Here is a 27161-nt window from a genome sequence, read left to right as displayed (position 1 = left end):
ACGTGGGGTTGTGATTGGACAACTGACCCCAAGATGCAGATGAAATAAAATTTATATAAGTGTAAAAACTCGTGACCAGGATCCACCTGGGATTTGATTTGGGTGTAACCCTGGTCAGGCTCTTGCACTGCCCAAGGTGAATCCTTTCAATAAATTCTTGTTTTATCCTTTCAATAAATACTTATTTTATCCTTTCAATAATTTCCTGTTTTATCCTTTCAATAAATTCCTATTTTATCCTGTTCCAGCTCAGCCTTTCCAGGCATCCCAGTGACAAAGTGGGTTCAGCCTTGGCATGGACATACCTGGAGCTGATTTTGGGGATTTCTCTCTCTCTCTCCATGTTTCCCTCCCTCTCCAGGCCTGCACAGATCATCACCCCTCACTCCTGCCTGCCTGAGCTGTCTCAGTGCAGGAGTTACCTGCTTGGATTCCTCAAGAAAAATTCCTGCCATGGGAAAATGTGTGTGAATGAAACTTGGGCCCTAAATGTTCTCCTGACCCAACACAGTTTGGGGGCAGAACCCCCAGAATATTATCCTGACCTCAAGCAACCACAAACACGAGTGAAGGAACAGAAATCCACCTGGTTCATGATGGAAAATTTCCTTCCCAGCCTGTTATCCGGCAGCCTGAACGCTTTCCTCCTCATGCCATCCTCAGATTCCGACTTGAACACCTTCTCATTGTCACACTTCTCATCTCCTTCCGACAGCTCCTTGTCCTTCCTCTTTTTCCTCCTGTTCCTCCGCTCCTTGGCGCTCTTGGAGCTGAGTTTGGAGATCTCTGAGGAGCTCCTGGACATCCTCCCCCCACCATCATCCTCCACAGCATCTTCAGAGACCGTCCCTGCCGAGGTGACCATGGCAGCAGCCTGAGGGTGCAGGCAAGGAAAGGAAAAATTAATCACATTTTTCCACCATTAATGCTCCATTTTCTGCTTTAAGAAACAGTTTGCTCTTTTTTTATTTACAGAGTTAAGTTCTACTTCCTTATTTTTGACCCTTAAAGGGTCAAATACCTCCAGTTCTCCACATCTTGGGTTTCTCCTGCTCAACTAAATTGGCTCAGCACTTCCTTTTCCTTGAAGGAGAAGAACCTTCCTTTTTCATGCACCTTCCCTTTTCATGCACCCTTAACAAAAAACTTGGGGGCAGGACTGAGATGTTTATTCTCTGCAGCCAGAATTTGTTAGAATTTTTACACTCTGCTTGTACAGGGATTAAAATCAGCTTTTCTGTCAACCTGGCTCAACACCCTCACAGCAAGGAATTTGTATTTTTTTCCTCACCTGTGCTTCTTCCTGTTGCTTTTTTAATTGCTCCAACATGGCTTTGAATTCTGCCTCTTTCTGCTCTGCCTCCTCCAGGGTTGCCTGGTTCTGCTCCTCGTAGGCCATGGCCACCACAGCCAGGATCAGGTTCACCAGGTAGAAGGATCCCACAAAAATCACCAGCACAAAGAAGATCATGTAGGTTTTTCCTGCCGCTCGTAGAGTCTGGAGGTGGAAAATAATAACAGAGGGATTAGAGAAGGGAAAAGGAAGCAATTTCAGGCTTCCCTGACATGAGATGAACGAGCTGACCCCGAGTTTCTTGACCTGAATGTTTCTAAGAAAATCCAGCAGTGCTGGATATTCCCCAGCTCAGCATTTTCCCTGCTGAGACACTGCACATTCCTCAGCCATGAACCAAAAGGTGACATCCACCTTCTTCCCTTAAGGGAACATCCAAGGGATACAAACTGAAAAGAATTCAGAGGCACAGTGTGAAACCCAATGCTCAGACTCCCTTAAATCCAAATCAAGAAAGAGCTGATCCAGCAAGGTCCCCAAAGCACCCTCAGGAAATGAGAAAACTCTCTGCCCTCCAAAGAGCTCTGTGAGCAGAGCTGAATGCCCACAGCCAGTGCTAAGGTTCCTCCTGAATTAATTCACAGCTCAGCTGGACCCACCATCCCTTCTGGACTTCAACACCTGCTGCCAGACAAAGTCTTCTTCCCCCCCTCAAAAAAAAACTCACTTTATTTCCACTCACTCTTTCCAAGAGAAGGAATAAAATAAAGCTTCTCCCATTTTCCTGCTTTATCCCCAAATTCTCCCACAAAGCACAGCACCAAAATCAAGATTTTACTTACTAATTGATACAAGTTTTCCCAGAAGTCCTGAGTCATAAGGCGAAACAAAGCCAGGAAAGCCCAGCTGAAGGTGTCGAAGCTCGTGTAGCCGTAGTTGGGGTTCCGTCCCGCCTTCATGCACGTGTAGCCCTCTGGACATTGGCTGGGGAGGGACAACAGCCAGGTCATGCTCACTGCCACCACTCTCTGGCTTGGGTTACAACACAGGGTGGGACCAAAAGGTTGGATTGTATCACCATCTGTTAAACCAGGTGGGGCAGTGATTCTTATCTGGGATATCTCCTGTTAATGGGCCAGCTCTTAAAATCAGATGGGGTAGTGTTCTTTATCTCCAAAGGGGATATCTCCTGTTAATGGGGAATATTTTATAAACCAGGTGGGGCAGTGATCCTGATCTCCATGGGAGATATCTCTGTTAATGGGCCAGCTCTTAAAAACCAGATGGGGCAGTGTTCTTTATCTCCAAAGGGGATATCTCCTGTTAATGAGGAATATTTTATAAACCAGGTGGGGCAGTGCTCTTTATTTCCATGGGAGTTAACTCCTGTTAATGGCCATATTTTATAAACCAAGTGGGGCAGCGTTCTTTATCTTTTCACAACCCATCCTTCCTCCAGGAGATATCACCTGTTAATGAGTCATATTTTATAAACCAGGTGGGGCAGTGATTCTTATCTCCATGTGATATCTCCTGTTAATGGGCCAGCTGTTAAAAACCAGGTGGGGCAGTGTTCTTTCTCTTTTCACAACCCATCCTCCCTCCAGGAGATCTCTCCTGTTCATGGCCATTGAATCTCACTGCAGGACTGATAAAATTCCATCATTCCATTTGAGATGCTCCAGCTAGGGGGAGGAGCCAAACATTTCCTACCCAGATAAAAAACTGAGATTTGGAACACCAAAGCAGCCCTTACCACTGGATTCCAGAGGAAAACCAGACCCTTCCACATCACCACTGGACTCCACAGGGAAACTGCACCTTGTACAGGAGCACTGCTCCAGCTGAGCCACATCTGTCACTGCAGGAGGATGCAGCCACCATGGGATGGGACTGCTGCCAACACCCTGCCTGACTGATGGGTGTCAGGTTGGATTCTGACTCTGTCAGTGTTATAGGTTTCTTTTTGGAAAATTGTATTTCTATTTTAATTTTTCTACTAAAGAACTGTTATTCCTAATTCCCATATCTTTGCCTGAGAGCCCCTTGATTTCAAAAATTATAATAATTCAGAGAGAGGGGTTTTACATTCTCCATTTCAAACAGAGGATCCTGCCTTTCTTAGCAGACACCTCTTCTCCAAACCAGGACACTCTGCCAACAAAAATCAGCTCTCCCCACATCAAAAAGGACAGACAAGAAGATTGAGATTTCAGGGGAGCCCTGCTATCCTTGTCCTAAGGAAACGAGAGCTGCAAGGCTGAGCTTTTCCCTCAGTGTGAACCTAAAGCAAAGCTTGGGCCAGAAATGTCTTCAGAGCTGAAAGCTGGGTGGAAAACCAACAGCATGGGAAAATTCCCATTTCTGAGCCTCCATCCACACTTCTCATGATCCCCATGACTGGATTCAGAGAGAAATGATGCCACCAGCAACTGGTAGCCAGACCTGACAGGGAAAATTGCAACAGCAGTGGATTCATAATTAGATTTAAAAATCTGAAACCTGAACCAACACCAGAACCAACAGAGGAAGCAACAAAAGTATTTACCAGCTTTAGGTAACATCAGTGATAACTGATTGGTAAAAACTCACCCTGCATCTGAGCTGTTACCACAGAGCAAAGGGTCAGGGGCGCCAGGAATGATGTAAAAATTTGCTGAAGATGAAAAAGAGATTACATTCACACACATAGGGAGTTAGAGGATTTAATAAACTATAACACTATTAAAACCTTCACTTAAAATCCCCCCCAAAAGCACTGTTGAGAAATTTATCAGTAAAATATATTTTGGACAAATTATTTAGCTAAAAGAGCACATCCAAACCCTTTTAAAGGATGAACTCAATTAGGAACATCTCAACAAGCTCAGATTAAAAAAAAACAACCTGAAAAACTTCTGCACATGGGGTTTTTACTGTGAAAACCAGACACAGCACAGCATGAGCCACGGTGGAATTCCTGGGCAGCTGCACAGAGCCAGGTCAGGAGGTTTTAGGGAGCCTCACTGCAGAAATACCTACACATATTGTTGGTGTATTCCTCCCAGTCAAAGCCCCTGGAGCCATTATCCAGGAAGGTCTCGTTCACATTAATTGGCCAAATCACACACTTGTTCCTTAAATTGCCCATGAACAGCTGGAGCCCAATGAGGGCAAAGACACTGAGACAGAAAACTGTCAGGATCATCACGTCCGACAGCTTCTTCACAGACTGGATGAGGGCACCCACGATGGTCTTCAAGCCTGTGGAGAAGGAAACAAGACTAGAAATGACTCCTGTAGAAGGAAAACCCACTGAAAAATCCAGATTAATACAGTACCTTAGCATGATGGGAAAGGTTGTGGCTGTAAATGGTAAAATCCCTGTGTGGTTTTGCAGCCAGTAGAACACTGGGATGGGGGTAAGGAATGGGCAGAACAAATTAAAATCCCAATGTTGGTCCCTGAGAAAGCCTGAGCAGGACTGTGGAATGTGGAGAATCATTTCCCTACAGATGGTTTTTTCAAATGAGGATCAAATTGGGATTTGTTGCTACAAATCCCCTCTGGACAGGGTCAGCAGAGTTGGAGCTGAGCTCACTGGTTTAGGCTACAACAACTCACAGAGATCAAACACCTCCAGTTCTCCACATCCTGGGTTTCTCCTGCTCAGCTAAACTGTCTCAGCACTTCCCTCCTCTTGCAGGAGCAGAATCTTCCCTTTGGTTACAGCCAGGGCAGAGTTCCACCCAGAGCTTTGGGATTTAATGATTTACTGAGTCATTAACAGGCTCAGGACCAAAAAAATCAAATATTCCCAAAGGAACCCTGCTGGTTTCCCACACCAGTCTGGTCTGTGAGAGGTAGAACTTGTGAGTGAGGAGAACTCAGCATTAATTTTTAGGTGACAGGTCTAAACTAGCTAGAATTTTGGATGCAGAAACAACACCAAATCAGGCCTCTTTCATCAGCCTTTCTGCATTAAGTGGGATGATTCTATAAATGAGCAGAGAAGGGAGGAAGGAGAAAAAAAAATAAATCACAACTGGATTTAGGGCCAGTCAGATCCAAGGTGCAGCTGAGACCACATGAACATTTAGGACCAGAAACTTTGATCCTTTCCAACCTCCTCCTACAAAACCCCTGCAGACCAACAGAGATCAGACCCACACCAGGAACGTGAAGATTCCAAAACAAACAGCTGCAGATACATCCCTCATAAAGGAATTCTACTTTGAAGCATCATTTCCTTCTATTATCCCAAACTTTTCATGGATTTTCTGACACAGAGCAGCTTTTTGCACCTCTTGCCATGCTCAGCCCTGCACATGCACCCAAGGACATCAGCTTTGGGTTCCTGCTTTGGGTGCTGCTCTGTCCCAGGTGGGCTTTGGAATTGGGGTAAAACTGGCAGCAGGAGAGATCCCAGCCCAGGAACTCTTCAACAAACACAATTCCAACATTTCCAGCTGCAGCCACCACCCCTGTGCTCTGCAGATCCAGATCCTGGAATCTGAAATCCAGGTGTGATCCAGGTGTGATCCCCACGAGGCATCAAGAAATTCAAATAGAACAACTCAATTGCCAATAGAGAAAATTTTTTGAGACTAACATCATCAAAAAAAGACCAAGGGGACATGATCCTTTTCATCAACTTTTAAGCCTGGCTTTAGTTTCAAAGATCAGTCTGAAATGTGCATCCAAAGGGACAGAAAAGCATGGAGCAATATTCATCCCAGAATTTTGGTGGTTTAGCTCAGGGGTGTCACAGTTTGCTCCTGTCCCACAGATCCATACAGACCATGGAATTTTGTTCATGGCATGTCAAATTCTGCTAATATTTCCCATTTTTATCCTGTCTCAAACACACCTTAATTCCAGTTACTGACAGAAGGTGTAGATGGCACTCAAAACACAAAAATGTAGCTCAGCACAGAGTTAAAATTCCCATTCCATGTGCTGAAGCAGAAGGGGAGCCCCTTTAGATTTTAATATTCAGTGTATTCTAAAAAAAAATCACGTTTCCTTGTGAAATTATAGTGGTAAAACCCCTAAAGAGCACTTTCTGCTTTCATATTAAATAACCCAAAAGGCCAATTATTCAAATGCTTCACATTCCTCCTGCTGTCACAAAATGGAGGGGGCCAAGATTTGTTGCTGCAGAAACACACCTGGACAATCCTCCCCAAAAAACAGATAAAAACCTCAAAGTTTTGCCATTCCAGGTATGTCCAGAGCCCCCAACACCCAAACAGGATCCCCTTGGCTTTTATTCAATTAAAATATGCAAATCATCCCTCCAATAAAAACCACACTAAAAATGTGCTGAATTTAGCAGGGCTCAGCCTCAACCCCTGCTGTTTGAAATAAAATTCTATAAGTTTTGAATTGTATGGAGAGAATGATCCCAAACTGAGCTGTTCTGAACACAAGGCATGCTCAACCAGCTCCTTAAAGCTGCATCATCTCCACTTTGCTGCAATTAAAAAAAAGCAAATCACAGGCAAAACTGGTTTTAACTGGGATGCTTCTCCTCTGAGCCAGGCTGGAGCAGGCTGAGAGAATGACAACTGCCCTTCAGAGCCACTGCTAAAGGTTTTTTTTTGCTCTTAAAAATCACCAAACATGAAGGAAGGCTCAGTAGGAACCAGTTTTTACTGAGTGCAAGGAAAGTTAAAATAAATAGATTTTTTTTAAAAATAGCAGGAGCCATGTAGGAGCATCATCATCATCATCATCATCATCATCATCTTCATCATGCACAACAGGCAGGTCCTGATGGGGTTGGCAGTCTGGGATGTGCCCAACAATTCCAGAGGCTGAGAAAGCAGAACCACAACTCCAGAACCAGGGAATGCACGAGGGAACAAACCACAAAGGAACTGAGAACCAAAATTCATGGAGGAGTTGTTCTGGAACAGGCTGAGCAGCTGGAAATCAGAAAGCTGGAGATGTCTGAGTGAGACCTGAGCCTGACCTCAGAATTAGGGGAACTTTTGGGAAACCACGTGCATGAAGCTTTTCTGTACAAGAATTCAGGATCAGGAAACATTCTGGACAGAGCTGTGCTTAAACTGGGCTTAAAAACTTTAAACTGGGATTAAACAGGAGTTCCTGCCCATGGAGGGAAGTGGAACAAGCTGAGCTTTAACTCAACCTAAACCAGACTGGAATTCTGTGGTTCTCAGTCTCAAAATAAAGGAAGGGCCACTGCTCACCCTGGGACATCCAAGCTGAGTTACAAATCCAGAAGCAGCTTTGGGAAGGGTGATCCTGACAAATCCAGTTCTAGGGTTTTAATCTTGGTTGATTTTATTCTGCTGCTTTACAAAATTATTCCTAAAACAAGTCCAAAATAACAGGGCAAGTCCCTGAGTCAGAAACTGTTCAGCCTGAGGAGGAGCCTGATCCTTTTCATCTGGAATTCAACTTTTAATCCTGGCTTTATTTTCAGAGATCAGACTAAAATGTGCATCCAAAGGGACAGAAAAGCATGGAGTAACAGCCTGCTCATCCCAGAATTTGATGGAGCCTTGATTTCAAACTGCTTTTGTTACACAGACTGCAAATCCCATCCAAAAAAATCCCAGTGCCAGTGGTGAGGAATAAGTGCAGGGAGGGAGGGGAAACACTGAGAGGGGAACACACACGAGCTCAGCCTTTAATGCTGAATGGTTCTCACCTGGAATTACAGAGATAGTTTTCAAAGCTCGGAGAACTCTGAAAGTTCTCAATGCTGAGACATTCCCAAGGTCCACAAACTCTGTGACATATCTGCAATGAGGGAGGTCACACACAAAAAAACACCATGACAATACACACACCAAAATAAAACAACAACTACAGACAAAGCAATACATCACTCACAGGGGCCTGTACCCGACAGCTAAACACCAACCTTACCTGGAATTACAGAAATAGTTTTCAAAGCTCTCAGAACCCTGAAAGTGCGCAGAGCTGAAACATTGCCTAGGTTTACAAACTCTGTTATATACCTGCAGAATTAAACCAGAGTTAATGGCACCGTTGGGGTCACCTTCCTTTGCATAAATTGCTTGTAGGAAACAGCTTGTGATTTAAAATTGTGATTCAGAATTGAAAAAAAAAAAAAAAGAGAGAGAGAGAGACACACACACAAAGTTGCAGAGGTAAAACAAGGTTTAAGTCTCTCAGCTCCAGGTACATGGTTGGATTTTCATCCTCAGCTGGGATCATGGAGTGTCCTGAGCTGGAAGGGATCTGCACAAACTCCCCAAAATCCCACCCTGGGCATCCCTGGAGTGGTGTCCAAATTTTCCTGGAGCTCTGGACCTACAAGGATCACCCAGTTCCTGCTCAGACACCCCAAAATCCCATCCCTGGAGTGGTGTCCAAACACTCCTGGAGCTCTGGACCCACAAGGATCACCCAGGTCCTGCACAGACACCCCAAAATCCCACCCTGGGCATCCTTGGGAGCATTGTCCAAACTCTCCTGGAGCTCTGAACCCACAAGGATCACCCAGTTCCTGAATACACATCCCAAAACCCCACCCTGGGCATCCCTGGAGCAGTGTCCAAACTCTCCTGGAGCTCTGGCAGCCTTGGGGCAGTGCCCAGCACCTTTCCCTGCTCCCCACCTGCCCCTCCCCTGGCTCAGCTCCAGCCCTTCCCTCGTGTCCTGTCCCTGTCCCAGGGAGCAGAGATGGGAGCTGCCCCTCGGGATGAAGCTGCAGCCCCCAAGGAGTCTCCCCTCAGTCTCTTCTGCAGCTGAGCACACCCAGAGCCCTCAGCCACTCCTCCATCCCTGCTTTGGAGCCTCTCCTACACCTTGAGATGGTTTTTGTGTTGTGCTGCCCCAAACTTCACACATCCTGACAGAGAATTTGAAACTTTGCCATCTTGTCTGGGGTTACAATACAGGATGTGACCAAAATTATCTGTTCTGTCATCATCTGTTAAAAGCAGGTGGGGCAGTGATCCTGATCTCTGTGGGATATCTCCTGTTAATGGATGAGGTGTTCTTTATCTCCATGGGATATCTCCTGTTAATGGGGAATATTTTATAAACCAGGTGGGGCAGTGTTCTTTATCTCCATGGGATATCTCCTGTTAATGACCATGTTTTATAAACCAGGTGGGGCAGTGTTCTTTATTTTTTCACAACCCATCCTCCCTCCAGGAGATCTCTCCTGTTCATGACCATTGAGTCCCACTGTGTGACTGATAAAATTATTTCATCTCATTTGAGATGCTCCAGCCAGGGGGAAGAGCCCGACATTTCTCACCAAGATAAAAACTGAGATTTTGGAACACCAAGCTGCCCTTTTTCCACTGGATTTCAGAGGAAAACCGGATTTCTCCACATCACCACTGGACCTTGGGAGGAAACTGCACCTTGTACAGGAGCACTGCTCCAACTGAGCCACATCTGTCACTGCAGGAGGATGCAGCCACCATGGGATGGGACTGCTGCCAACACCCTGCCTGACGGGTGTCAGGCTGTACTCTGACTGTGTCAGGGTTTGGGGTTTGTTCTTTGTAGTTCTGTATTTTTATTTTAATTTCCCTAGTAAAGAACTGTTATTCCTAATTCCCATATCTTTGCCTGAGAGCCCCTTGATTTCAAAATTATAATAATTCGAAATTCTCCATTTCAAACAGAGGCTGCTCCCTTTCTTAGCCTGTCCTCCAAACCAGGACACATCTCTACAAAAGAAGGAAATTGTAGAACTGCCAAATTTTGAGGAGATTTGGTGACACCACCCTGGTCCAGTGGGAGCTTTGAGGTCCCTCCCAACCCAAACCAATCCATGATTCCATCACCTCAGATCAGGGGTTTCAGGCAGATTCGCTTCACCTCACGTTTTTAAGAAAACATAATCATCTTCTGCTTTGATTAACATCCTTCCACTTAATTAGCATCCTTCATTTTCATTAGCACCCTCCACTTTTAATCCTTTATGCTTCAATGTCTCTGTGAGCCACAGGAAAGTTTGATTCTCCTTTTTTCCAACCAAGATACACAGAGGAGAAAAAGTGAAAAGTAACAGGGTTGTATTTCACCCCAGCTTGGAGAAAATCCCCTCTGTGCTGAGTGGGGAGAAATTTGGTATGAAAAAAACAAATAAATGCTCAATATTCAAGATTTTTTTTTTTTTTCAAGGGCTTCCAAAAACTCTTAGTGCAGCTTAAATAAAAAATAATAAAATTGTACCAGAGTAAATAATAAATAATAAAATTGCACCAGGCAAAGCCTGTGGAAAGGAAAGGGACACCAGTGAGGGATTTTAGGAATTTCCTTGCAGAGAAGTGTCCTTTAAAGAGATTATTTGGTAATTTCTGGAGAAATTCAGGAATTGCAAATTCCCAGGTCTGTGTGCACCCACGCTGGGAGTTCACAGCAGATCCCCAAATGCTCTGAAGTAAAAATCAGCTGCTGGTTATTGGCTTTTCAATGTTCAACTCTTGGTGTAGAAATTAAAAAAACAACTAATAAACAACTTTCAGTAGAAGGTAGAAAAAGAGTAAAACCCAGGAAACTCAACAAACTTGAGTGCAGAATCCAGCAAAATATAATTAAAGTGTTTTACTTCAACTCAAGTGCTCTGAACCCTTGGAAATGAAGCTCTTGAGCCTCCCTCTTCAATTTAATTCAATTTAATTCAGTTTAATTCAATTTAATTCAATTTAATTCAGTTTAATTCAAAACATTTTCTGTTTGTTTCTTTAAAAATATTTCCTCTGTTGCATCAGACATTGGTGGATATGGGAGCCCAATATTCCAAAAATATGTGTAAAAAAGCAAAAAGTTTCTTCCACCAGCAATTTGGGGTACCAGAGATAAAAATCAAATTTCCATCAGCAGGACTGAGTGTGAGCCAGGATCAACTCAGGGCAATATGGAAAAAAAAAGGAATTTAGGGTGGATCTCCTGATGTGACTTCCCTCAGTATCAACCCAATCCAGCACAAAAAAAAAAGAATGAGGAAGGAAAATCCAACATCTCATTTCTGACACTGAAATGGGTTCATAACCATTTATTAATGGGTTATTAATGAGTTATTAATGGGTAATTAATGGGTTATTAATGGGTAATTAATGGGTTATTAATGGGTTATTAATGGATAATTAATGGGTTATTAATGGGTTCATCACTGTCCAACCTCCAGGCACAGCCCAAGGGGGAAGGAGGGGCATTGATTGGAATTTAAAGATATTTAAAGATATTATTTAAAGATATTAAAGATATTTAAATAACTGATCTGCCCCCCTGGTGCATGAACCACCTCAAATCTTGTTTTAATTAAGACAATTTTCAGAAAATTCTATTTATTTTTTTTCCAGCAGCAGCTCCACTGACTCCTTGGGGGAAAAAAAAAATCAAATTTCATTGAATTTCATTGTTTTTCTTTTTCCTTCCATATCTTATCTTTTCCCAGCCCCAAAAATCTGTGGAAAAAATCAACTCACGCCATCATGATGACGCTGAAATCCAGCCAGTTCCAGGGATCCCTCAGGAAAGTGAATCCATCTATACAGAAACCTCTGGCAATGATTTTCACCAGCGATTCAAAGGTGTAAATCCCGGTGAATGTGTACCTGGCAGGAGGAAAAGCAATTTTAGAGGTGAAAAAAGGGAGTTGGAAAGGTTTAATCCGAATAAAAATGTGGTTTTAGTGGTGAAAAAAGTGAGTTATAAAAATTTATTCAAAATAAAATGTGATTTTAGTGGTGAAAAAAGTGAGCTAGAAGGATTTATTTGAAATAAAATGTGGTTTTAGTGGTGAAAAAAGTGAGTTAGAAAGATTTATTCAAAATAAAATGTGCTTTTAATGATGAAAAATTGAGGCTACAGATATGGAATCGAACTAAAATGTGGTTTTAGTGGTGAAAAAAGTGAGCTAGAAAGATTTATTCAAAATAAAATGTGGTTTTAGTGGTGAAAAAAGTGAGCTGCAAAAATTTAACTGAAATAAAATGGTTTTAGTAATGAAAAAAAGTGAGTTACAAAATTTGGAATTTCAATACAAGAATTTGTACTGTTTTTACAAACAGAAATTTGGAATTTCAATACAAGAATTTGTAGTTTTTAGAAATTCAATGCAGTAATTTGTACTGGTTTTACAAATACAAAATTTGGAATTTCAATACAATATTTTGTAGTTTTTAGAAATTAAACACAATATTTTGTAGTTTTTAGAAATTCAATACAATAATTTCTACTGGTTTTACAAATACAAAATTTGGAATTTCAATGCAATATTTTGTACTTTTTAAAGAAATTCAATACAATATTTTGTACTGTTTTTACAAATACAAAATCTGGACTTTCAATGCAATATTTTGTAGCTTTTAAAATTCAATACAATAATTTGTACTGTTTTTACAAACAGAAATTCAGAATTTCAATGCAATATTTTGTACTCTTTTTAGAAATTAAATACAATAATTGGTTCTGGTTTTAGAAATTCAATACAATAATTTATACTGTTTTTACAAATACAAAATTCAGAATTTCAATACAATATTTTGTACTTTTTTTAGAAATTAAATGCAATAATTTGTACTGTTTTTAAAAATACAAAATTCAGAATTTCAATGCAGTATTTTGTAGCTTTTAGAAATTCAATACAATAATTTCTACCCTTTTTACAAACACAAATTCAGAATTTCAATGCAATATTTTGTACTCTTTTTAGAAATTAAATACAATAATTGGTTCTGGTTTTAGAAATTAAATGCAATAATTTGTACTGTTTTTAAAAATACAAAAATCAGAATTTCAATGCAGTATTTTGTAGCTTTTAGAAATTCAATACAATAATTTCTACCCTTTTTACAAACACAAATTCAGAATTTCAATGCAATATTTTGTACTCTTTTTAGAAATTAAATACAATAATTGGTTCTGGTTTTAGAAATTCAATACAATAATTTGTACTGTTTTTACAAATACAAAAATCAGAATTTCAATGCAATATTTTGTACTTTTTTTAGAAATTAAATACAATAATTTGTACTGTTTTTGCAAACACAAAATTCAGAATTTCAATGCAATATTTTGTACTTTTTTTAGAAATTAAATGCAATACTTTGTACTGTTTTTACAAACAGAAATTCAGAATTTCAATACAATATTTTGTACTTTTTTTAGAAATTCAATGCAATAATTTGTACTGTTTTTACAAACACAAAATTCAGAATTTCAATACAACAATTTGTACTTTTTTTAGAAATTCAATACAATAATTTCTACCCTTTTTACAAACAGAAATTCAGAATTTCAATGCAATATTTTGTACCGTTTTTACAAACAGAAATTCAGATTTTCAATGCAATATTTTGTACTTTTTTTAGAAATTAAATGCAATAATTTCTACTGTTTTTACAAACACAAAATTCAAAATTTCAATGCAGTATTTGGTACTTACTCCACATTCTTGGACCACTCCGGGGGGTTACTAAAAGTCATGAACACACAGTTGGTCAAAATAGTGCACATGATGATCATGCTGAACACTGTGGGACAGGGTCAAGGACAGGGACACTCTGAGATTGTTCCACCCCAAATCCACAAAAGTCACTGAGGGAAATTCCCAATTTAGGGCTGAGAATGGGAAATAAGAATTTTTTATGTTTTTAATTATTGTATTTTTATTTTTTAATTTATTGTATTTATATTTTTAATGTACCTTATTTATATTTTAAATTTTTTCTATTTATATTTTTAATTTATTGTATTTATATTTTTAATTGATTGTATCAATATTTTTAATTTATTGTATTAATATTTTTAATTTATTGTATTTATATTTTTAATTTATTGCATTTAGATTTTTAATGTACCTTATTTATATTTTCAATTTTTCTATTTATATTTATAATTTACTGTATTAATATTTTCAATTTATTGCATTTATATTTTTTATGAACCTTATTTATATTTTCAATTTTTCCTTTTTATATTTTTAATTTATTGCATTTATATTTTAATGTATTATATTTATATTATAATTATTGTATTTATATTTTAATTAATGTATTTATATTTTTAATTTATTGCATTTATATTTTAATGTATTATATTTATATTATAATTATTGTATTTATATTTTAATTAATGTATTTATATTTTTTATTTATTGTATTTATATTTTTATTAATGCATTTGTATTTTTAATTTAATGCATTTCTACATTTAATTTAATGTATTTCTATTTTTAATTTATTATATTTATATATTTTATTTTGTATTTTTAATTTACTCTGTATTTTCAACTAATTGCATTTTTATTTTTAATTATTGTATTTATATTTTTAATTAATTATATTTATATTTTTAATTAATTATATTTATATTTTTATTTACTCTTTTTATATTTTTAATTTACCCTATTTATATTTTCAATTTATTGTATTTATATTTTTATTTACCCTATTTATATTTTAATATACTGTATTACATACATCTATATGCTACATACACTACATTATATATAATATTTATATATTATATTTTTAATAATTGTATTACATGCATCTATATGCTATCTACACTGTATTATATATAATATTTATATACTAGATATTTTTAATATTACATAAAACATCTATATGCTATCTACACTATAAAATACAGAATATTTATGTAGTATATTTTTAATCTACTGTATTACACATAATTAGTAGTTAAATTTTAACAACTGAATTACTATTTAATTAGTAGTTAAATTCTGAATTTTGAATCAGTATTAAATTAATAGTTAAATTTTGACTATTGAATTAGTATTTAAATTAGTAGTTAAATTTAAACTATTGAATTAGTATTAAATTACCAGTTAAATTTTGACTATTGACTTAGTATTAAATTATTAGTTAAAATTTAATCACTGAATTAGTAGCTAAATTATTAGTTAAATTTTAACCACCGAATTAATATTGAAATTATTAGTTAAATTTTGACTATTGAATTAGTGTTAAATTAGTAGTTCAATTTTAACATTTCAATTTTTGAACTGAGCACCAGGTAAGAGATTTTGGAATCCCCAAAATAAATCATGAATAAAAAAAGGATATGAATGTATCAAAATTTTAATTGCTATTCTTCTAAAGAGATTAAAAGGACTTAAAATGTACAAGGCAGGTGTGGCACTAAATCTGAAGAGAGTTTTCCCTCTGTTTAGGACTACAAAGGTCTGCAGAGAAAAACAGAAAAGAGAGGAGTTAAAGCAGGAAAATCACAGAAAATCACACAGAAATTGGGTTAAAAAGAGGATTTTTTGGGTTTTTTTTTTTAAATAATTTAATTTATGAAGTTCCTGTTGGGGTTTAACACAGAACATCACACACAGCGTGGATAATTCACCAAATATCAATTTATAATTGATAATTTTCTAAATATCCATTTCACTAGAGACCTGGGACAAATAATAATTAAATAATAATTAAATAATAATTAAATAATAATTAAATAATAATAATAATAATATTTACTTTATGAAGTTCCTGTTAGGGTTTAACACACAACATCACACACAGAGCATGGATAATTCTCTAAATATTCATTTATCATGGATAATTCTCTAAATATCAATTTATAATTGATAATTCTCTAAATATTCATTTCATGAGAGACCTGGGACAAATAACAATTAAAAAATAATAATAAAATAATTCAATTTATGAAGTTCCTGTTAGGGTTTAACACATAACATCACACACAGAGCATGGATAATTCTCTAAATATCAATTTATAATAGATAATTTTCCAAATATTCATTTCACTAGCGACCTCAGACTAACAATAATAATAATAATAATAATAATAATAATAATAATAATAATAATAATAATAATAATAATAATAATAATAATAATAATAAAAAAATTTACTTTATGAAGTTCCTGTTAGGGTTTAACACATAACATCACACACAGCATGGATAATTCTCAAAATATTCATTTATCATGGATAATTCTCTAAATATCAATTTATAATGGATAATTCTCTAAATATTCATTTCATGAGAGACCTGGGACAAATAATAATTAAAAAATAATAATAAAATAATTCAATTTATGAAGTTCCTGTTAGGGTTTAACACATAACATCACACACACAGCATGGATAATTCTCTAAATATCAATTTATAATAGATAATTTTCCAAATATTCATTTCACTAGCGACCTCAGACGACTAATAATAATAATAATAATAATAATAATAATAATAATAATAATAATAATAATAATAATAATAATAATAATAATAATAATAATAATAATAAAATAATCAAATAATTTACTTTATGAAGTTCCTGTTAGGGTTTAACACATAACATCACACACAGAGCATGGATAATTCTCTAAATATCCATTTATCATGGATAATTCTCTAAATATCCATTTCACTAGAGACCTCAGACAAATAATAATAAAAAAATAATAATAATAAAATAATTTACTTTATGAAGCTCTCATTAGGGTAGAACACACCTGTACATCATGGACATATTTAGAAATAATTCTCCATATATTCACTTCACCAGAGACCTCAGACAAATAACAATAATAATAAAAAATAATAAAATAATCTCCTTTATGAAGCTCCCATTAAGGTACAACACACCTGTACATCAGGGACATATTTTGAAATAATTCTCCAAATACTCATTTCACTAGAGACTTCAGACAAATAATAATTAAAAAATAATAATTAAATAATTTACTTTATGAAGGTCCTATTAAGGTACAACACACCTGTACATCAGGGGCACATTTGGAAACAATTTTCCAAATACTCATTTCACTACAGACCTGGGACAAATAATAATAAAAATAATAATAAAATAAAAATAATAAAATAATTTCCTTTATGAAGTTCCCATTAGGGTACAACACACCTGTACATCATGGGTGTATTTGGAAATAAATCACCAAATATTCATTTTACTAGAGACCTGGGACAAATAACAATTAAAAAAAAAAAAATAATAATAGTAATAATAATAATAATATCCTTTGTGAAGCTCCCATATACACCTGTACACTATGGGTGTATATTTTTATTTTTATTTTATTAAGAACCTGTGGAGTGATAATATTTTTATTTTACTAAGAACCTGTGGAATGGCAATATTTTTTTTTAATAAGAACCTTTGGAGGGACAATATTTTTATTTTATTAAGTACCAGTGGAATGACAATATTTTTATTTTTTTAAGAAACCTGTGAAATTATAATATTTTTATTTTATTAAGAACCTGTGGAATGACAATATTTTTATTTTTTTAAGAAACCTGTGGAATGAAAATGGTTTTATTTTCTTAAGAACCTGTGAAATTATAATATTTTTATTTCCTTAAGAACCCGTGGAATGATAATTTTTTTTTTATTAAGAACCTTTGGAGTGATAATTTTTTTTTTTTCTTAAAAACTTGTGGAGTGATAATATTTTTTATTTTATTAGGAAACCTGTGGAATGACGATATTTTTATTTTATTAAGAACCTGTGAAATTATAATATTTTTATTTTATTAAGAACCTTTGGAGTGATAATTATTTTCTTTTTCTTAAGAACCTTTGGAGTGATAGTTTTTTTTCCTTAAGAACCTGTGGAGTGATAATATTTTTATTTTATTAAGAACCTCTGGAGTGACAATATTTTTATTTTATTAAGAACCATTGGAGTGACAATATTTTTATTTTATTAAGAACACAGGGCTGAATTCTGCTGGTCCTGGATCACCAAACTGAATCTGTGAGTGCTTCACACACCAAAAAAAAATCTATTTAAGTGCCCTGAGGATCCAAACCCCTTCCCTGGCTCCATTTCTCTGATTTTCTCCTCTCCAGGATGGTCCCAAAGCGCAGCTGGGCTCAAATGACATCTCCAGCCCAGGGGAATCCAGCAGGGCTCTGAGCCAGCAGAGCCTCCCAGGAGAGTCAGGAAATTTATAATTTCCACCATTCTGTCAATGAAAAAACCTGTTTGGGTAAATGAGACCATGAGCAGGAAATTACAGTAATTTCACAATTACAAGCCGCACCGATTCTAAGCCGCATTTCCGGGGTGTCGGCAACGTTTCGTTTTTCCTCCATACATAAGCCGCACCGGATTGTAAACCGCACTTTCGTTCGCAGCGAGGATCCGCGCACAACTTTCACAAAGTTGCCATTTAGTAACAGAATCGTGGGATCGCAGGGTTTACTGGCTCGGATCGGGGCTGTGCAGGCTCGGATGGGCCCCGCTTTTTCCCTGACAGGGCCATGAGGGCTCGGATCGGCCCCGCTTTTCCCCTGCCAGGGCCATGAGGGCTCGGATGGGCCCCGCTTTTTCCCTGTAGGGACCAGGCGAGCTCGGATGGGCCGCGCTTTTCCCCTGACAGGGTCGTGAGGGCTCGGATGGGTCCCGCTTTTCCCCTGTCAGAGTCGTGCGAGTGCGGATGGGCCCCGCTTTTCCCCTGCAGGGCCGTGAGGGCTCGGATGGGCCCCGCTTTTTCCCTGCAGGGACCGGGCGAGCTCGGATGGGCCCCACTTTTCCACTGTAGGGCCGTGAGGGCTCGGATCAGCCCCACCTCCCCTCTCTGATGGGGCCAGGCGAGTTCAGATCAGTCCTGCTTTTCCCCTGCCGGGGTCGTGCGAGCTCGAATGGACCCCGCTTCTCCCCTGACAGGGTCATGAGGGCTCGGATGGACCCTGCTTTTTCCTTGCGGATGGGTCCCACTTTTCCCCTGCAGGGGCCGTGAGGGCTCGGATGGACCCCGCTTTTTTCTTGCGGATCGGCCCCGCTTTTCCCCCACCGGGGCCGTGAGGGCTCCGATGGGCCCCGCTTTTCCCCCGCCAGAGCCGTGAGGGCTCAGACCAGCCCTGCTTTTCCCCTGCCGGGGCCATGAGGGCTCGGATGGGCCCCATTTTTTCCTTGCGGATGGGCCCCGCTTTTCCCCTGCCGGAGCCGTGAGGGCTCGGATGGGCCCTGCTTTTTTCCTGTAGGGACCAGGCGAGCTCGGATGGGCCCCGCTTTTCCACTGCAGGGCCATGAGGGCTCGGATCAGCCCCACCTCCCCTCTCTGATGGGGCCAGGCGAGTTCAGATCAGTCCTGCTTTTCCCCTGCCGGGGTCGTGAGGGCTCGGATGGACCCCGCTTCTCCCCTGACAGGGTCATGAGGGCTCGGATGGACCCTGCTTTTTCCTTGCGGATGGGTCCCACTTTTCCCCTGCAGGGGCCGTGAGGGCTCGGATGGACCCCGCTTTTTCCCCTCTGGGACCGGTTGAGCTCAGATGGGCCCCGCTTTTCACCTGCCAGGGCCATGAGGGCTCAGATCGGCTCAGGGTTGTGTGGTCTCGCACTTCCACGTTAGCAAATCTCTGAACCTCATCAACATATAAACCACACCTGATTATAAGCCGCTCTTCGGGTTCAGACCAAAATTTTAGTCAAAAATGGTGCGGCTTGTAGTCGTGAAATTACTGTGCTTGTGAAGGAAATCAAAAATCAGGTTGTGGTGCAGCACTGGGAGAGGAAGGTTTGGCAGAACCATTAATGTACCCCCAGAAAGCACTTTAAGGACAGCTCTGAAATTGCAGCATCAAGAATTCATGAGCTGATCGTGGACAAAGCTCCCAAAAGGGCCCCAAGTTTGGCAAAATTGTCATTTCAGAGTGCTCAGGGTACAGCAAATTCCAGGAATCAGCTCTGCCCCTCTTCCCTGAGACCACAAAACTTCCAGGACCCTTTTCCTTTTAATTTTTCCTTTTTTAAATCCCTTTAAATTTTCCTTTTTAAAATTCTTTTAATTTTTCCTTTTAAATCCTTTTAAATCCTTTTAATTTTTCCTTTTTAAAATCCTTTTAGTTTTTCCTTTTAAATCCTTTTAAATTAATTTTCCTTTTGATTTCCCTTTTAAATTTTCCATGGAGAAATCTCAGTTTTCCATAGAAAAATCTCATTTTTCCATGGAGAAATCTCAATTTTCCATAGATAAATCTCAATTTTCCATACAGAAATCTCAATTTTCCACGGAGAACTCCCAATTTCCCATAGATAAATCTCAATTTCCCATAGATAAATCTCAATTTTCCATGCAGAAATCTCAGTTTTTAATGGAGAAATCTCAATTTCCCATGGAGAAATCTCAGTTTTTCATGGAGAAACCTCAATTTTTAATGGAGAAATCTCAATTTCCCATAGATAAATCTCAATTTTCCATAGAAAAATCTCAATTTTCATCCCATTCCTCCCAAACACAACCTCCAGGTTCTCTTTGCTCCCTCACTCTGTGACTCCACCCAAGGCATTTCCTCATTTTCTCTTTGTGCTCTGCTCAGATTTCTCCTTTTGGACCACACAATTTGAATTATTCCTGCCTGTAAATTCATCTCAGCTCCCACCTCCCCCCTCCCCTGTGTCCCTGTAAATCCCTGAGCAATCCCTACTGGGGTTCATCAATAGAAATAAAAACCAAAAAGCCAAAAAAATGTTTGGCAAAACCCTCCTTGAGTCTTCCTGGCATATTAAAATTCCATTTCAAAATGGCTCCAAGCTCTTAAAACATTTTCTGGGTCTGGGCCAGGAACATCCTTAAGAGCTTTTAAGAAGCAAAAAAAAATCAAAACTCAGAGGAAGGAGATACCTGGAAAAAGATTTTTTTTTGCACTCAGTTTAAAAGATGGTTGTGTCTCGTTGGATTTCCCAAAACCTGTTTGTGGTTAGAGCTGTGAAAAAAATTCCACTGGATTTAGTTTCCATCAAGTCACCAAAACTTTGGGAACAGGTCTCACCAAAAAAAAAAAAAAAAAAAAAAAGGAAAAAAAAAAGAAATAAATCCTCTAAATTAATCTGTAAAAATTGAGATTAGGACAACTGAATGAGGGATGGCAAGAAGGAGGTTTCAACCATTCCTGCCTTCCTGCAGGTTTTTCCTCTGAGCAATTTTGGAATGGTTGAGGAGTGAGGGGGAGTGGGCAGAGATTTCAGAAACCAAGAGATTCAGGAACAGCCTGGGAACACAAGGAAGGAAAATCCTGCAGCAGCGACGAGCGATGATTTCTGGTGACACCCTGAGCTGCTGCAAAAAGGAATTCACACAAAATTCAGGCACCCTATGGGCTTTGGGGAATTACAGACAGAATTACAGACACAATCAGAGCCTGAGAACAGCCCCAGGAGAAGGATTTTAGGTGCTGGACATGCCCTAAGAACCCCCAGATCTGGGCTGAGTCCCCTTTTTGCTGAGTCCCCTTTTCTGAGCGATGATTTCTGGTGACACCCTGAGCTGCTGCTAAAGGAATTCACAGCAAACTCAGGCACCCTGTGGGCTTGAAGAATTACAGAGAAGATCAGACCCTGAGAGCAGCCCTGGGAGAAGGGGTTTAGGTGCTGGACATGCCCTAAGAACTCCCCCAAACCTGGGCTGAGTCCACTTTTTGCTGAGTCCCCTTTTCTGAGCGATGATTTCCTGGTGACACCCTGAGCTGCTGCTAAAGGAATTCACAGGAAATTCAGGCACCCTGTGGGCTTGTAGAATTACAGACAGAATTACAGACACAATCAGAGCCTAAGAAAAGCCCCAAGAGAAGGGGTTTAGGTGCTGGAGATTCCCCAGGAACCCCCAAACCTGGGCTGAGTCCCCTTTTTGCTGAGTCCCCTTTTCTGAGCGATGATTTCCTGGTGACACCCTGAGCTGCTGCAAAAGGAATTCACAGCAAATTCAGGCACCCTGTGGGCTTGGGGAATTACAGACACAATTACAGACACAATCAGACCCTGAGAAAAGCCCCAGGAGAAGGATTTTAGGTGCTGGACATACCCCAAGATCCCCCAAACCTGCGCTGAGTCCCCTTTTTGCTGAGTCCCCTTTTCTGAGCGATGATTCCCTGGTGACACCCTGAGCTGCTGCAAAGGAATTCACACAAAATTCAGGCACCCTGTGGGCTTGGGGAATTACAGACACAATCAGACCCTGAGAAAAGCCCCAAGAGAAGGGATTTAGGTGCTGGAGATTCCCCAAGAACCCCCCAATCTGCGTTGAGTCTCCTTTTTCTGAGCAATGATTTCCTGGTGACACCCTGAGCTGCTGCTAAAGGAATTCACACAAAATTCAGGAACCCTGTGAGCTGAAGAATTACAGACACAATCAGACTCTGAGAGCAGCTCCAAGAGAAGAATTTTAGGTGCTGGAGATTCCCCAAGAACTCCCCCAAACCTGGGCTGAGTCCCCTTTTTGCCCCCCTGTCTCAGGTCAGACCTCACCTGCAGAGCTCCTCCAGCACAGGGACGAGGTGGAGCTGCTGGAGATCTAAAAAAAATTCATTTTTAAGTTTTAATAATCTGCCTGTGCAAGGAAATCCACTCTGCCTCCCCAGCAGGAGGGGGCTGCAGCTGTTGAGGAGATGGGAACAGAGATTCCAGCCTTGGCATTCCCTGCTCCCAGGGAATCCACAGCAAACCCAGCCAGCAGCTCCATCCCACTCTGCCTTGCCTCCAGCTCCTGCAGAGGACTGGAGACAGCACTGCCAGGGAATCCATCTCCTTCCCTCACTCTTTCCCTTCCTCACTCACTTTTCCTGCTCCTTTGAAGCCAACTGGAGAGAGAGAGGAGGGAATTAAAAACCCCATGAAGCACTCAAGACCTGGAAAAGGCCATGAAACTCTGGAAATGAGAATTAAAAGCTGAAAGGCAATGAAACTCTGGAAATGAGAATTAAAAACTGAAAGGCAATGAAACTCTGGAAAATGAGAATTAAAAGCTGATTTTTTCACATGGTTCTGACTCTTCCCTCTGTTGTGGTGACTTCCCTGAAATGCAAACCCAGGAGTGGTGACCTTGCAGAGTCACCAGCTCTCCCTGCAGACACCACAGGCACACCCCAGAGCCAGACGTGCCTCCTGCAGCTGCTCCCTCACATCCCTGCGATGTCCCTGGCCCAAGGTGACATTCTGGACCCACAGGGCCCGTTTCCAAAGCTGGCATGTGACTTTGACAAAGCTGCAAGTCACTCCCTTGGCACACAAAGGATGTGGAGAGATCCTCAGGTGCTTCTCTGGGTGACCTCAGATGTCCCAGCCCAGCCTCAGACCTCACTCAGGTGTGGACATTCCTCCTTTTCCCTTTGAAATTCATCCACCTAAACTCATCCACAGGTTCAGAATATCCAGGGAGCTTCTGCTGCCTCAGAACTGGAAGAAGCCTGAGCACCTTCACCTCATTCTGTAGCACAGATGAAATTCCCACTGAGGGAAATTAAGGAAATTAAGGAAAACATCATGTGCAGAGGGGAAGAATGGAGTGAGGAGATGTTCAGTAGGAGGGATGGGTTGGACCATAAATTCATCAGAAGGAAAAAGAGGTGCAGAAGATGGAAAAACATTAAAAATTGAAATCCTGATAAAGCTGTGAAATCAAAGAGGAAGATCCTGGTGTCTTGCTCAATAAACACTGAAGGATTCAAGGCTCCCATTGCTGGGGCTGCTCACAAAAGGAGTTTTCCTGAATTTCGTTTGCACAGGTGAACAATATTAATTGGATAAATTCATTGAAATGTTTTGGGTTTCCATAATAAAAATGAGCAATTATTGCTCCCAACTTGTGCTTCAGGCCAGGAACTGGAAGGAAATCTAAAACAAGGAATCATGGAAAAATTCTTTCTGACACTGACACAGAGACAAAAAGGAGCTAAAGCAGCTCCCAAAGGTGGAACCTGTGAGCAAAGGGATTCCAGATTCTCCTGAGTTGTGATTTAGCTGGGAATGGAGGGGCTCAGGGGTTGGGGAAGGGGCTCAGCCTGGAAAAAAAGGGGATCAGGGGGAGCTGCTGGCTCTGCACAACTCCCTGCACAGCCAGAGGGGATTTGGGGTCTTATCCCAGGGAACAGAAGGAGAGGGAATGGCCTCAAATGGCCCAGGGGAGGCTCAGGTTGGACATCAGCAGGAATTTCTGTCAGGAACTGCCCAGGGAGGTTTGGAGTCCCCATCCCTCAGAGCTCTGGGGATCTGTCACAGCTTTTCTGCTCCTGGAAGTCTTTTCCAGCTTTAGGGATTCTGGAATTGTGTGATTCCCATTTTTGCAAAATGAAAGTGAGCAGAGGGAAGAGTGGACAAAACCACTGCTGGGTTATGAATTTGTGACTCCCTGTGGCATGGTTCTGTTCCCAGGTCACACAGTTTCTCCTTTAAATCTCACTTTACAGGCTCTGGGAGCTTCAGCTGCTCTGTTAAAATGCAGTTTCAGTTTCCTTAGACAAACCAAGATCACTGTGTCCTCCTGCAGGGAAAAGCAACCAGCTGATTTGTCCCTGTGCACGCTGCAAAAGCAAAGACCTGTGATGCAAACCCTTCTGGAGAGGAGGGGGGTGAAAAAAAAAACAAATCTTGGAAAACTTCCCATGATTCAAGCAGATTCCTGATGATTCAGAGAAGGGCCTTTTTTGATGGCCTTAAAAAAAAATAAAAAATTCTTTGTGGAAAGTCACTGAGTGTTGGAAGGAGCTCCTAAGGCATGGCCAGGCTGAGATGGACACAACAGGGAGGAAAAAGTGGATTAAAGGGTTTTTTGGGGGGGGATTTAGGGTTTTTGGGGAACCCCTGTGGGGTCAGCAGGGCTGGGTTGGGTTTGCCTCCCATCTCCAGAACCTTCCCTGCTGCATCTCAGCCTGCCAAGGATTCCTCCAGGAACTCACAATGTGACAGATGCCTTCAGAGAGGGGAATGCAGCTCCTTTTTCTTTTTTTTCCTCTAGAAATGAAAGGTTTATTAATAGCTTTGTGTTGGGAGGCAAATATGGAGAGGGATGCAGCAGGAGGGGTAGAGGGGTTCCCTGATTTGTGGTGGAATTTGAGGATTTGCCCACTGCCCCTTCAGGAAAATCATGAATCAGCCCAATCCTCCCACTGCCACCTCCCCTTCAGCTACAGGGACACAAAAAGGTTTCAAAAGTCACAGAGATTTCCTGACACCTCTGTGGTGGGTCTGGAGATGTCAGGAATTTTCTAGTGAGTGTGAGCAGGCTCTGGAATGGAATTTTCAGAATAGCTGGAGCTGCTCCTGGATCCCTGGAAGTGCCCAAGGCCAGGCTGGATGTGATCTGGAGCAGCCTGGGACAGTGGAAATTATCCCTGTCCATGGATGAAGTGGGACTGGATGGGTTTTAAAGTAATTCCATGTAATTCCACTCTCAGCAGAAGCAGATTGGTTTAATAAAGAGAAAATATTTAATAAATAAAAAGTATTTGTTGAGTGTTGTCCCCACAGCAGCTCCTGGAATGAAGGAACATCATGCAACAGATCCCCAAATTTCCCAGCCCTGCTCTGAGGCAGCACTCTGGACACAAGAAATTAATCTAAATTAATCTGTGAAGAAGATTTTGCAGAAATTCAGCTGATTTCATGTGAACAATGCCCTGCCAGTCATGGAATCCCTTCAGAGCACAGCACAAAGAGTTTTATCTGAATTATTTCTGAGCACAGCACAAATGTCTGTCCCAACAAAAACTCACCCAGGGCATGATTTCACACCCAGGCAGCTCAGCCTGAGCTCTCCAGAGCCACATCCCAGCTCCTGTCACCCACACAGCTCCTGGTGCAGCTCCCCCAGAGCCACAGCTGAGCCTCACTTAGACTTGGATCAAAAAAATGAAATTAAAAACTAAAGCTCAGTTTTACTTTCTGAACAAACCATGCTCCTCATTCCATCAGCACTGGGTTCCTCCCCTTCAGAATTTGCCAGCTGCACCCCCTGCCACAACACCTTAACAAATAAAAATTAAGATGACAAAGAAAAATTAAGATGAAATTGTTAATTGTTCTCCTTTTACACCATGATTCTGTGCCCCAGTGCTTCAAAACCATCAAGTTCAGACTGAATTTCAGTGATGGAACACACACTGAAACCCTCACTGTCACCCCTCAATTAAATTCTTCTCATTGCCCTGATGGTTAAAATTGGCACAACTTGAATTATTTTTAGTTTCCAGAGCTTCTTCTCCTAACTCCATCATATCAAAAAAACATACAACAAAGCAAAGCAACCAAACCAACCCCAAGACTCCCTTTTTCTTCTGTTTCAACCATACCAAAATTGTTAATTGTTCTCCATTTTCACCATGATTCTGTGTCCCACACTGAATTCCATGTCAGTGATGGAACACACACTGAAACCCTCACTGTTACCCCTCAATTAAATTCTTCTCATTGAATTATTTTTAGTTTCCAGAGCTTCTTCTCCTAACACCATCATATCAAAAAAAAATATACAACCAAACCAACCCCATCCAAAACTCCCTTTTTCCTTTTTCTTCTGCTTCAACCACACCCAAACCTGTAATCCCCAAAAAAAAAACCACCAAAAAAAGGCTCTTTAGCAACTCCTTTCTCGCAGACTCACTTTCTGGGTCATATAATAAGGGTCAAAGTCCTCCAGTGGCACAGCAACCAGCCCTTTTAAGATGTAGGTGAGTTAATTGTTCTCCATTTTCACCATGATTCCATCAACCTCAGACTGAATTCCATGTGAGTGATGGAGCACACACTGAAACCCTCACTGTGACCCCTCAATTAAATTCTTCTCATTGCCCTGATGGTTAAAATTGGCACAACTTGAATTATTTTTAGTTTCCAGAGCTTCTTCTCCTAACTCCATCACATCAGAAAAATACATAAAAAAGGAAAACAACCAAACCAACCCCATCCAAGACTCCCTTTATGTTCTGTTTCAACCATACCCAACACCTTAGTTCCACATAAATAAAAATTTAGATGAAGGTGATTTAGTTGATCTTCTTTGTCACCATCAACTCCAGACTGAATTGCTCCTTCAGCTTCAGACTGAATTCCATGTCAGTGATGGAACACACACGAAACCCTCACTGTCACCCCTCAATTAAATTCTTCTCATTGAATTATTTTTAGTTTC

General features: G+C 40.1%; 1 protein-coding gene across 1 annotated transcript in view; it reads right to left on the bottom strand.

The window, feature by feature from the left end:
- LOC117008989 (sodium channel protein type 8 subunit alpha-like) overlaps positions 1-26717 on the bottom strand; it is a 76047-nt gene extending 49330 nt beyond the window's left edge. Inside the window, 10 exon segments of the mRNA XM_033083134.2 lie at positions 587-874; positions 1292-1498; positions 2137-2278; positions 3887-3950; positions 4316-4537; positions 7956-8047; positions 11725-11853; positions 13686-13775; positions 15331-15449; positions 26634-26717. Coding sequence (XP_032939025.1) covers positions 587-874; positions 1292-1498; positions 2137-2278; positions 3887-3950; positions 4316-4537; positions 7956-8047; positions 11725-11853; positions 13686-13775; positions 15331-15449; positions 26634-26645 — 1365 coding nt within the window. The 5' untranslated portion in view covers positions 26646-26717.
- Between the last annotated feature and the right edge of the window lie 444 nt (positions 26718-27161).

This window comes from Catharus ustulatus, chromosome 31 (genome assembly GCF_009819885.2).
Source record: "Catharus ustulatus isolate bCatUst1 chromosome 31, bCatUst1.pri.v2, whole genome shotgun sequence".
NCBI classification, from domain to species: Eukaryota; Metazoa; Chordata; class Aves; order Passeriformes; family Turdidae; genus Catharus; species Catharus ustulatus.
This window is presented reverse-complemented; position numbering and strand designations above follow the sequence as displayed.